Below are 13,375 nucleotides of genomic sequence, written 5' to 3'. Positions count from 1 at the left end.
GCACTTTGTGCCCAGAATCTGAAGGACTCTCCTTTGACCCCAGGAACTGTGGCCCATCCAACCACCGAGGACCCTGGCTTACTCTAGCAGCCAACCCTGCAGGATGAGGTGCCCACACCCCAAGTCTTACTCCAGTAGCTGACACCAATTTCCACTCTCATGCATGGATCTTACCAGCATCTGGCATTTAGTCCTTGCAGGGCACATACACGATGCAGACAGAATGCAACACGGAGATAGCTAAGACTTAATAAGGGGATAGGAAATACTTCAGGCATCAGGTGCAGACATCTGTTAGCCAAGCATGCTGATAGTCCTTGTTTTATGTATAATCTGAACTCTTTTTATACCCTTTTTTGTTTAACTCCTCCATTTTTGCTCCCTCTTCCCCTGCACGTTGCCTCATTAGTTGGCATAGTTCCCCTGACCTCCGTCCAACTACCTAGGCCTTCAGGTTTGCATCCTTACTGGTTCCTTGATAAGCCTGTCAATTAGTGTGACTGTCCAGGGTTGTTTCTGTTCATACTAGTCGGTTGGGTTTTATGGTTCTCTGTGTTTATCTCCTTCCCTTTCCTCATCCTCCCAACCGAAAAAATAAACGTTCTCACACTCCACATGTGCTTAACAATTAGTGTGACTGACCGGGTTTGTTCTTATCACCTCCTCCCTTATCATGTGTCAGTCAGGTCTGCCTCTCTGCTTGTTTATGGCTCCTTTGACCAGACATGCTTAAAGGAGCAGATTTCCCTTCTACCTATCCTAACACTTGGTTTTAACATGGACTTAATTTGGGGGTATTGACTTGCAGACATAGGTGGGAGTAGACTTTTTGATAGGAGAAGTCATTAACTTTTTCAGGCTGTGTGTTTTGCCCTTCAACCAGTTGTTGGTGTTCCCCTGACGAGGACAGCTGAACTGTCCATGGAGCTCTTCCCAGTTAGCTGATTTGTATGCAGCTCTGCTTAGAAAGGTAACCCAGAAACCTCATCAGAGTGCTGTCATAAATTAAGCTGTTAATTGTAGCAGTTCAGACTTCCCCTGCTATAGCTCCTGGCCATTCCTGCTGTTGAAACAACATCTCTTAGTGGAGAAGGAGCAAGCTTGATAGTTGGGAAGATGATTGTTGCAGCCACGACAGTTAATCTGCCTGTGTTTTTAAGTAGTACTCACAGCACACTGTTCTCAGTCTTCCTTGCAGTGATACTGCCAGCTTTAAGCAGTCCCTGTGTCTGCCGCTATTATACAAGCAGAGCTATTAATGAGAACACATGTTAAAGCAGACCAGGGAATCATTCTAACGGTAACATAGCTCTTGTGCTTGTTTTTAAGTACAACTGTTCCCTGAACCGTTTCCTTTGTGGTTGCACTAACAGTTCCTTTGGCAGAGGATATACCATAGGACAGTCATTTGTGTTAACCAAATTTTACGCTGTGTTCCCACAGGCTGGCACAGTGAGCATTGAATATTTTACTTGTTTTTTGATGGCTTTTTTTTTTTTTTTTTTACTTGTAATATGGACATAGAGGTACTTAAAGATCTTTGTGTATAGGTCTTTCTACAAAGACTGCTGGTACGGGTTTTCAGAAGCAGCCCAGAACAAAAATGAAAACCCGATGCTGTAATTTTGTGATCAATGTAAGCTGACCTGTCTCTCTCCCCTCATCAAAAGAGACACGATTCAGTCCAAGTATTGCTGCTCATTTCTGCCCTTGCACTACTTCCTTTTTCTGGCACCAAAATTCATGACTTGGGTTTGGAGGTTATCCAGGTGGAAGTTTTCTTGGCAATAGTAGGTCACTGCCGAGACATTTGTGTTATTTCAAAGCATGGGGTTGTGTAGGTATTGGAATAAGCTGGGAGGGACTGGCTCACAGTCTGTTTTTCCAGTCACTTAACTCTGACATAAATCAGCATGCTGATAATAGGCGGTCGTACCCTTACCTCACCTGTGGGGCTCATTGTTCCTCTTCCACACCACTCCTTGCTGTGTGCCAGCTCTGGCAGTCGTGCCACTGCATGGTAAGTCCTGATCAGGAAACTAATCCAGCTAAAAATGAATATAGGGGAAAACTGGCCTGCTTCTTTTAGCAGCATGTAGAGTATATACTACACTAATGTGAATTATATTTATAGTCTCATTGTAGTATTGCTGTAGGTCAGTTTATAGTGGTCATGAAGCTATAGACACACGCAGCCAAATACCCGCCTCAGTCCCAGGTTGACAGAGGCAGTTTTGTATCATGATTCTTGTAGGATTGAAGCTTAGCTGATGATTTGGCTTCAGGGTTTGCACTGTACATGTACAGTGCTTCTGAATCAAGGACTCTCTGTTTCAGTTTAAAACTGTCTTCGTGTTCCAAGTAAAATTTCTTGTGATTTCCTAGCTGACAAACATGACTTCTCACAATTCTGAACTTCTAGGGTTTGCTAAATGCAAAAAGCTTACTGGTGTGCAGATGGAAATACTCATAAGCTTGTATGCTTATTATTTCAGCATAGTTTTAACAATGTTATTTCTGTTCTAAAATTTTATTATTTAAGGTGTTTTTAAAAAACTTTTGGTTGTAGACTCACAATAGCGGCTCTAGGAGAAAAGCTTAATGATTACTGGAATGAAATGAAAGCGAAGAAAAATGAAGAATATCCATTAGCTTTGCCAGTTGAGGAGATCCAGTGAGTATCACTTTTAAATAGAAGAACTTTACATACTGTTATTACTATGTTATGCTCCATCATGAAAATAACCTTTTATTGTAAAAGTTTCATTTTTTTTCATTACAGAAAGCAGCCTGATCAGACGTGGGTACAATGTGATGCATGTCTGAAGTGGCGGAAGCTTCCAGATGGAATAGAGCACTTGCCAGAAAAGTGGTACTGCTCGCTGAACCCTGATCCACAATTCCGGTAAAATCTGATTTAGATAAATACCAAACTGTTGCTTTTTATTATATCACCTAATGTAAGTACGTATGCTAAGCTCTTTTTGTTGCCCCTTTTTTCCCTTAACTCAGGGATTGTAATGTGCCAGAAGAACCAGAAGATGATGACTTAATACATCCCACATATGAGAAAACTTATAAGAAAAAGTGAGTACTAGAGACTTTCTTGTAAGTGTCCATGCTAGAAAAATAATGTGAAAGCTAAACACCATTTTCTTTCACCTGTTGTATGATTGCAACCCTTCTGGGAACATATCAATCAGAAAATAGCGCCCTGCAATCAAGACCTGATCATAGCAGTGACTAGCTGAATAGTATTTTTCTTTTCTCCACTGTTAGCGTTTTGACAGGACCTTCAAATTTCTCTTCGACTAATGCTTGTTTTCCATCTTAAGTAAAAATTAGAAAAGTCATAGCAGAACAGGTCCCTCTCATTTAATAACTAGTGAGGTGAATAGTGCAAGAAGCTGGTGTTCACTACGGTTCTCAGAGGGGTGGTGTTCCATAGTATTAAGCAGTATGAGGATAGTTTGGGATGTTAGAGAGAAACAGTCCCTTATATCTGTTGGGAGCCCTTGTCTAGGTAACTGTTTTCAGGGCCCACATCGAAGCAGCTGAATACCTCAATGCATTTATCTGAGAATGAGAGGATTCTTAGCCAAGGTGTGTGCAGAAAAAAAAATGACTTGAGCAATTTTAATGAACAGCTGGTTTGCATTCTAGAAGGCTTTTTTTTTTTTTTTTACCAGTTTAAACAATTTTTAAAAATAAATCTTAATCTCAGAGAGAACTTGTTTGAAGTTAAGCTACATTTAAACTACAGTAGTTTCTAAGATCATGCAGAAAATTTTTATTCAGTAAAGTAGAATATGTTTGTTAGAAATGTAGCTAGCCAAATAAGTTGTATTGTGTTTAGTCTTAGATGTAAGTTGATCTGGTTTCACAATGAATTAACACTTTGAATCTAAGCTCTTTTTTTATTTTCCTTGTTCCTGTGCAGAGACAGGGAGAAACTGAAGAAACGGCTGGACTATGGCCACCAGGTAACTCTCCTGAAGTGGATAGGAAACTGATGTTGGTAACGGAGTTATTCTTTCTGGCAACAGTAGTCTGCAGTTTGATCCAGTAGGCCAGGCTTTGATTTAGGTTGCCTTAACTAGTGGTCAGCTGATTAGATCAACAGCCTGTTTTGTTTTGATGGTTATATAGGCTATATTCACTCTTAGTAAACCAAAAATCCCCTATCTTTGCTGTCCAATGATAGGAAATGCACCATTGAGTGCTATTCCGTACTGAACAAAGGGTTTGAAGGGGACAAAGCTGCCTCACGAAATAGTACTAGAAAAGATGTCAGTAAAGGATAACTATTTTTATGACATGATATCTGATTGTTGAAAGTGGATTTGTTGTAGAGGGAAATGTGATGAGATAAAACCGAAGGTTTTATGGGAAAAAAAAAAGTTGGGGCTGTGGTAAGTGTAGAATTCGTAGTAGCTGTATTTTTGAAAGCTTGTGTTGCAAGGAGGCACTCAAATTCAAATGGAATGCAGATGGAAATCAAAAAGATTTAGTAATGGGCATGTGCAGATAGGAAATTTGATTCTGAGTTACAAAGTGAGATTTAGGTTGTTCTCTAACTGTTAACCTCAGATCACTCAATTTCTGGAGAAGAGATTTTGCATTTGTTAATTTTAATCCATCTACTTCATTGTATTAATTCTCCTGCAGTTAGTTTTATCGAAGTAGAGAAGTAATTTCTAAAAGTAAAATGGTTTTGTTCATTTTGGACAAACTGAATTAATTATGAGCAACGTAACAGAAACGTCTGTCCCATATTTTGTGTATGATGGTCAGGCTTCAGACATAGCTACAGAGCTGCTTGGAAAAAACTCTTCCCCAGGATTCTGCATGGTACTTAAAAATAGCTATTTCTGTTTCTATTCTTCTATAGAAGGACTTGTAAGATCAGAAAGATTTATTGCCAGAAAGCAGCTGTGCATGGGGAGGACTGTGCAGCTGGAGTCCTCTGAGAAATCCAGCAGCAATTTGTAATTAAGATATAAAAAAACCTTGCTGCTTTCTAATATTTCTATGCTTACGACATGTGCTAAAAAGTAAAATTAAAACCAGCATTGGAGAGACACAAAGGAAACAATAATTGATACAGATTGGTAGAGTTTAGTTGTGTTTTTTTTTGTTGTTGTTCTTTGCATATGTGATTATTAAGCTGAGGAAACCGAGGTTTTTAAAAGGAGTCTAGTCCACCTTTCTTACTGCAAAATATTGAGCCAGGGGTCAAGTGGATTGCTATATGGAGATGTATATTGCAATACATATATTGCTTCTGTATCCTTGCAGTACACAGAAATGTCTGCCATAATTATAAGTGTTTTCAGATAGTTAATAGAACTACCTAAACCTATTCTGAAGAACCTACTAATATCTCTTTCCATTCTTAACTAACATTATCTTATAGATCAATAATGAAATGTTTTTAAAAACACCTGTTTCCTCAAGTAAAGACTTTAAAACATTCTCAGCTGTGAGTGGAAAGGAAGCTGTTCCAAGAGCACTTTTACCAGAAACATCAAATGCTTCTGTCAGAAGACCTCTGCTTGTTTCAAACAGATCAATATCTTCACCTCATTCTGATTCTGACAACAGGTTAGTGAACCTATACAAAATAGAATCTTATTTATCCCTAATAATTTTTTTAATGAAAGTGATGGTGTAGTGTATAAACCCATCTTCGGGTCACAGCTGCCAAAGTTTGTATGTCAGTTCTGGTACTATAGGGAGAACCATGTTAATTAAAGATACCTAGTAACCTTGTCAAGAAGAAAAAGGAAAGCAGCAAAAAAACACGGTGTACAGGCAAGGAAAATTGCTTAGTGGTTTGTCTCACTTTAGGAAAAGGCTGCATTGTGTTAAGCTCACTCTACAGTATGTTTTACTTAACCTCTGTTACAGGGCTTCTCTATCCCTAAATGTTGAGTCTGTCTCAAAATAATGTATGAGAGTAATAACCTAGTGGGAATGTCAGCCATTGTTTTTACAGGAAAGGTATTTATTGTGACTACTGACCTTAAGATGTGCTGCAGGGAGACATCTCTTTCTACTGAGGAGCAGTTTTGAATTGTGCTTACAGAAATGCTAAACATAGTTTAAAACAAATGACTTTGCAGTATTTGAACAATATGGTAACCAATTTAACATTTTCTTCCTCAGTTTGAAACGGAAGACACCTGGCTGTGTCACACCTGTGTCTTTAAAAACACCTCGATTAAATGAGAGAATATTCAACAACCATGATGATGATGATGATGTCATTATTTTAGAGGAGAGCAGCACTCCAAAGCCTTCAGCAGATTCTGATGTTCCAGTGGTAAAAACTGAATGTATTAATGTGGACCAGGAGGAGAAGCAAATAGAAAACTGTGATGTCAGAGAACCTTGCAGCGCGACTGCTTCAGATTCAAAAAATGAACAGTTGACCTCTGCAACACAGACAGATGTCCCAAATTTAGTGGTTAAAAAGGAAGAGATGGAAGATGAGACTGAAATTCCAATTCCCAGTGTAGAAGTGGAAATTAAGCAGCACAATGTAAATTCTGAGACATCTGCAGATCTTGGAAATGAACTGAGAAATCAGCTGCAATTAGTAAACAAAGAAAAAGAAATGTACCAAAACAAATGTGAGGTATTAACCAAGCAAGTAGAAACACTGGAACAGAGGATACTAGAAATGAATAATAAGTATGTGAAAAAAGAAATGTGCCATCAGTCAACTGAGACAATTTCTTCGTTTGCAGAAGAAAATGTTCATGAAAAAAGTTTGGCAGAAGTAAGCGTGCTATATGAACAGGCCTTAGAAGAAATAGCAAAACTAAAAGAACAATGCAGTACTCTGCAGAACTTAAAGACTGAATGCAGCAAGTGTGCCGATGGTGAAAGTAAGAGTGAGGTCGACGAAATTGCTGTACAGCTTGACGATGTTTTCAGGCAACTGGACAAATGCAGCATAGAGAGAGACAGTTACAAAAGTGAGGTATGTTTGTTAAAACGGGGATATGCTTCAAAATGACAATTAAAAATGTAAATTTCCATCTTCTTGAAGGGGTGTTTCATAGCAGTCCTAATACCTAACATGTTTAGTTAAATTCAGTCTATTAACTAATCAAGACACCTAAAAGGGGCTAACTTAGTCTACAATCTTAGGGGTTTTTTGCTTCCATTGATAGAAAAAAAGCAAACCTGAGAGTCTGACAAAGTTGGTTTAGAGTGCAGTGTATTCAGCTGGCTGCTCAAAAGCAGTTTGTCTAATTTGCCATATCGTAGAATTTCCCTGAAAAGTTAAATTAAAAGCAGTCAACAAATAGTTTGTTTTGGTTATATTTATTTTAACCACCACAAATTCATGTGATGTGTGAAAGTATTTATTTTGATTTAATTTCCAGATTGAAATGCTACAAGTGGAAAAAAATAAAATTGCCTGTCAATGTGAAGAACTCAAAGCAGAAATCGCACAGTTAAAAGCTTCAATTCCACAAGCGGTAGCACGAGCAAATGATTCTACAACCAGTAATGTAGAAGAGACTGTAAATTTTTCTGATGGAGAAAGGTATCAATTTTGTTCTTTCTAGATTATATCAAACAAGATTTTGTTTGGCTGATTGTATCTGAAAGACCTTGATTGAAGGTCATGTCTGATAATCATATAATAAAACTTGGTGCTTGGAATTCTTTTCTACTGCCTTTTGTGACTCCCAGCTCAGTAACATTCATGCTCCATCTCTTCATCAAGTAATTTTTTCTAATGGTTTAGGTATTTGTTTGAGCAGCATTGACCATTGCACGATAGAATTCCCTACTGACACTTCTTTAAATATTGACAATGTTGTAAGATAATTTCTAGTCACAATTTACAGAACAAGAAAAGGGAGAAAGAAGGCAAGAAAGAGGGTGATCATTAGTATATGCTGTATAGATGAACTTTGCTTTTGCATGCTATTTTTCTTTCTTGAATCAACTGTACCCTGCTGGAAAGAGTGTTTTCAATTTTGGAACTGATTTGTCCTCCCATATAGCAACTTGCTGCAGAGCAGTCTTATGGAACTAGGTCATCTCCAGGGTATATCTTGGCACTAAACAAGAGTTTATGCTTTCAAGTTGAGATTTTGCTGCTCTCCATTAGTAGAAATAAACACACAAAAGGAGCACATGCATGAGGTGGAAGGAAGGACGATCAGTCCAGCAGGAATATAGTCACACTGCCTGAGCATGTCAGATGGAATTGAAAGCCAAAGCTCAGCTGGAGTTAAAACTAGTAAGGTCTGTCAAGGAGAAGTAAGAAGGGCTTCTGTAAACACAGTACCAGCAACAGGAAAACAGAAAATTATGGGCCTGCTGCTCTGTGAGGCAGAGGCCTTGTGGACGAAGGATGTGAGGTACCTGAGACACATCACTGAGGTACTCAGTACCTCTTTACCTTCATTTTCACTGGTGAGGGCTGTCCTCTGGCCCCCAAGGTCCATGAGCCTAATTGTTAATTGAAGCATTGCCTGTAGTAAAGGGTGACTGAACTATGGGATCACTTCAGCAAATTCAACACATGCAAGCAAGTCTGTAGAACCAGGTGACAAGCATCAGAGGGAGCTGATCAATTGATGGAGTTGGCCTTGTGATGAAGTTTGTGGCAGTCCGTTGTGTCCAGAAGTTGGTGGCAGTCAATTAAGCTTCCCGATGCCTGGAAAAAGGCAGTTGTCATGCCCTTATTCAGGATAGGCAGATAGGAGGATCTGAACTACATACAGACTGGTCAGCCTAACCTCAGTCCTCAGGAAGACAGTGGTACAGATCTGCCTGGATGCCACATGCAGCCTCACAGTAGTCAAGGTGATAAGAAACAGCCAGCGTGGATTTACTGAGGGCAAACAGTGCCTCTCCAGCCTCATTACCTCCTACAGTGAGATCACCAGCTAAGTGGATAAGAGGAAAGTGGGCCTTCATTTTAGGAAAGCCTTCACTGTGGGCTGCCATAATATTATAACCAAAATTTGTGAGTTATGTTTTGGATAGGTAGACTAGGAGGTGAGTTGTAAAACTAGCCAGTCCGATAAGTTTGGGGATCAATATCAAGGCCAATCATTGTTAATGCCTTCATTAAAGGCCTAGATGGCAGCAAAATGAATTCGGTAGATTCTCAGTGACACCAGATCAGAGGGGGACCACCGATACGCTGGAAGGTGGGGATGTTGTTGAGGGACCTCAACAAGTTGGCTGAAAGAAACCTCACAGAAGTTCAACAAAGCCGCAGTGACGTTTTTCAGCTGCGCTGGGAACAACCCATGCAGTTAAACAAGGTGGAGGCTCCTCCTGGGCCGGTTGTGGGGGATTAGAGGTTTGAATGTGAGTCAACAGTGCGCTCTTGTGGTGGGAGGGCCCGGTGCCTGCTGGGCTCTGCTGGCGAGAGTTCAGCCAGCAGTTTGAGAGAAGTGATTGTTGCCCTCTGCTGGGCTTCGTGAGACCAGACAGAGTGTTTGGGGCTCCCTGGTGTACAAAAAACACCGGCCACTGGAGGGCCACCAAGATAATTAGGGGCTTGGAGAGCCTGAGGTACAGGGGGATGCTGAGGGAAATAGCCTTAAGAAGAAAAAGCTGCCTTGAGATCTGGTTTCTCAGTGCTTTCTTCTGCAGCTGGATGTGGCTGTAGAAAAGATGAAGCCTGGCTTCTGGTGAGCACAGCGATGGGATGAGAGGCAATAGAAACAAGCTGCAAGAAAAGATTCTGTTTAAGCTTTTTTACTTATATCCACAGTGAGGGCAGTCAAACTCTGGAAAAGGGACCCAGGGAATCTGAGGAATCTCTGCCTGTGGAGATTTTCCAATTTGATTTGAGTTAGCCCTTCTTTCAATATGTGTTGAAGGGAGTGGATGACCTCTAGAGACCCCTTTCAATCCAAGTTTTTCTGGGGTTCAATTTCCCCTTCACCTGCCAGCATTTCATTTTCTGCTTGCTGCATCTGACTGGAAGAATTAGCAAATACATGCATTGCTTGTGGTGGAAGTTACAAGTACTACTGGGATTTGATGGCACCATGAAGACTGGCTACTAATAAAGGATAATGATGGTAGAAGGAAATGCTCAAGAGAAGGAATGGATGATATAGAAACAATTTGATCAGGAAGACTATAGAGTAGTTGAACCATGAAAGAAAGCAAAAAGAGGAAGAATAGTATTTTCCATGTACTGTAACTCCTACCTTAATTCCTCTTTATAATGTAAAGTCTTTGGACAAGCTACTCTTTCTTGCCTTCTCTTTTTTTTTATTGACTTTTTCTCTTCTTCTGTTCCCATTGGTGGTGGTAGTTTGTGATTATAGATGTATAAAAATACTGTGTTTTTTTTTTTTTTTATTTTATTACTGTTTTGAGAAATAAAGAAGTATTGTGGGGTAGAGGATTGTGCAAGTGCTTATTTGCTAACTTAAATGGAAGTATTAAACTTCTTTTCAGAATTCTTAGTATCCCTTTGAAGCTAAGGAAATGTACACCTTCAAAATTAAAAACTCGAGAATCAGCTTTGAAAAATCAGTAGATCTTGAAATTATCTTGTTGCAGTTTCAGTTTCCTTTTGGCTTACGGAAGTCATGCACAGAGCCTTTTCATTATTGAATATTAGTCCAGCTTCATTAATTAAATTTGTGTGTATTTTAACATGAAAATTCATCTATACCTAAACATATCAAATTATTTCTTCACAGCCTGAAACTACGCTCCCTTCGAGTGAATGTTGGACAACTTTTGGCTACAATCATGCCTGATCTAGACTTGCAGCAAGTAAATTATGATATTGATGTGGTAGATGAAATTTTAGGACAAGTTGTAGAACAAATGCATGAAATCAGTAGTACTTAGTATCTTAAGATTTTAGCAGTCTCTTATTTGTTCTTCCATTATAACCTTTGTATAGGCTCAAAAGTGTAAATACTGCTTCTTCACTTTATATATTTGACATAGTTTGATCGATAAGTGTATATACTCTATGCATTTAGATGTTCCCACAGATACAGTGGGGGTTCTCTTAACTTCCTCTTAAAGGAACACTGTCAATATTGACCAACCCCAATGTACTTACTTAATTAAGGATTTTGCTTTTAAAATGTATTTGTAATTAAATTTGCAAATATTTTTATGATTAGGAATCTTAATACTTTTCTACAAAAGTTTTGGTTGACTTTTGGTCTTATATAAGCATTGATACTTGCAATTTTTTCCTCTTCTGAAATTGAAGCAGTGGAATATATTAAAAATGCAAAAAGAGCCTTCCTTGGTTTCCTTCTCAGAACAAACCTCGGTGATGTTATTGTAAACTACAGTATTTTCATTACTATCAAAAACGTTGTATGTTGCATTAATGTTCTAGAAATGTGACTAATAGATAACATTTTTGCCCATATTGGCAATATTTGTGTTTTTACTACCAAAAGAGGAAAAAATTCCTTAAGGGTCTCATCCTGAAAGTGGGTGATCTTTGACTCCTTTTGGATTTTTTGGTGCCACTTAGGAACATTGTGTACATAATCTTGCAGCATAAACAAAGCCATGGGATATTTCAGCCTTTTAAGTCTTGGAGACCACGTACTTGTGTGTGTCCTGCCCTTGCTACTTGATTGTTGTTTCCTAGGGTTTGTTTCTGTGTTTGAGTGCAGTGGGAAGGATGTTTGGTTCTAGCGTCCGTAGTTCCTATCTGAACATCTGTAGGTCCCATCTGAATGCAACAGTGCTGGTTCCCAAGTGTAGTACGTACCAGTACATGGGTTCAAGTGGTTGGTTTTCAACGTGCAGCTCTTGCCCACTTCTTTCCAAGTCAGAGGCATCCGACGGAATGGGAATGATTCTGGTGGCCTACTGGAGAGAACATATCAAAAGCTAGGGTTGGACTCCCGGAGGACCTCAGCTGTAGCATCAGCTCTTGAGACTTGAAGGCGTTTTTTCAGGGCAGCCCAGTGCTGAAACGGAATGACAAAGAGGTTCTGTGATGTATACAAATGCTTTTATATGTTATCTTGGGGGGTGGGGCAAGTTTCTGTAGCATTAAACATGTATTCTGCCCTGGAGTCTTTCAGGCTGGCATGTGAGGGTCCTGAGACTCATTTCCAGAACTTACTTTCCTATCAATGTGCCATGCTGTGTATAAATGGGTCAGACTACTGAATCCTTGATTATCTGGTTGAAATAGAAATACTTCGAAAAGGAGGCATGTCTTATCTGTGGTATGTAACTACACAGTAAGCTAAAGCTGAAAGTGTTCAAATACAATTTTTTTATGCCCTCTTAAAGTTTAGACATCCTTTAGAGTCGCTCTTTTTTTTTTTTTTTTTTTTTTTTTTTTTCCTTTTACCTCCTTAAATGTTTCACAGCAACTATTAAGCCACTAGTTCTATGCTCTAATGCTCACGCAAACTTCCTGGAAGAAATGGTGCTGAGACAAAACGTTATTACAGTGGTGACAGTATTCTCCTCGGCCTGTTGCATGCTTTTCCTTTCAAGTTGTCATGAATGAGAAGAGGTGGCAAAGACAGCGCATCTACCTTCTACGTCTGGTATTACTCCAAAAAGTGATCAAGAAAAATGGTTCTTGCTTTAAAAAAATAAAAGAGAAATCATGAAACTGCATCCAGTGTTTTCATACCTAGGAGTTGTACTTTTTGTCAAGCCAGCGATTTTGGCTTTTGCACTGCTAACTGTCCTGAATAAAAGGCAGATGATCCAATTAAGTTGTAGCTCAGTTTCTCGCAATGGGTAGCGTTTCAATCTGAAGAGGCTATCTGTTCTCGAATGCCAATAAGGATCACGCGATTCTGTTGTACTTTGTAATGGCTAAATTGAATGTTTGATTTTTGAAGAGGTGGCTGTAATATAACTTTGTATGACTTTTAAAAAGTTTATATTTCCCATTTATTGGTGTGTAGTTTTCCATTTATTTATTACGTTTCATCAGATCCTGTAGTTGAGTTTATTGTAGGTGACTGTCAAAATATAGCATATGTCTATATTAAAAATTGAAAATTTACAATGTACATTTACACTTTGATGAACAGTGGACTAATGGAAATGGTTTTTATTTACCTGTTAAAATGTATTTTTTGTAAAAAATTTCAAAAAATAATAATAAAAAAAAAAAAAGAAAATAAATTTGAGTTTGCTGGATCAAAACCTGAGGATGTTTTTGTTTATAAATAAATGCTCTGCAGCACGGCTGGAGTTTCTGCCTTATTTCAGAAAGCGGGGCGACCCTGGGTGGGAGGAGAAGGCTTAGGCAGGCCCCCTGTGCCCTCTATTTAGATGTTCTTTTCTTAAAAAAATAAAAAATAATAATAATAATAAAAACGTTTCGGGCTCTGTTATCGCCGCCCGCCATCATGGCGCCGCC

General features: G+C 39.0%; 1 protein-coding gene across 2 annotated transcripts in view; it reads left to right on the top strand.

Moving 5' to 3' along the window:
* Positions 1-13,249, top strand: part of MORC3 (MORC family CW-type zinc finger 3) — a 29,663-nt gene extending 16,414 nt beyond the window's left edge. Inside the window, exons 10-17 of one of the 2 annotated variants that reach the window (XM_082751832.1) lie at positions 2,570-2,674; positions 2,783-2,905; positions 3,013-3,087; positions 3,941-3,983; positions 5,417-5,604; positions 6,169-6,988; positions 7,398-7,561; positions 10,704-13,249. In XM_082751832.1, coding sequence (XP_082607958.1) covers positions 2,570-2,674; positions 2,783-2,905; positions 3,013-3,087; positions 3,941-3,983; positions 5,417-5,604; positions 6,169-6,988; positions 7,398-7,561; positions 10,704-10,857 — 1,672 coding nt within the window. In that variant the 3' untranslated portion in view covers positions 10,858-13,249. The remainder of the gene's footprint in view (positions 1-2,569; positions 2,675-2,782; positions 2,906-3,012; positions 3,088-3,940; positions 3,984-5,416; positions 5,605-6,168; positions 6,989-7,397; positions 7,562-10,703) is intronic. The other variant, XM_082751831.1, reaches the window with a different exon arrangement.
* Positions 13,250-13,375: the final 126 nt, after the last annotated feature.

Source organism: Aythya marila (assembly GCF_965140915.1).
Source record: "Aythya marila genome assembly, chromosome: 1".
Classification (NCBI taxonomy): domain Eukaryota; kingdom Metazoa; phylum Chordata; class Aves; order Anseriformes; family Anatidae; genus Aythya; species Aythya marila.
This window is presented reverse-complemented; position numbering and strand designations above follow the sequence as displayed.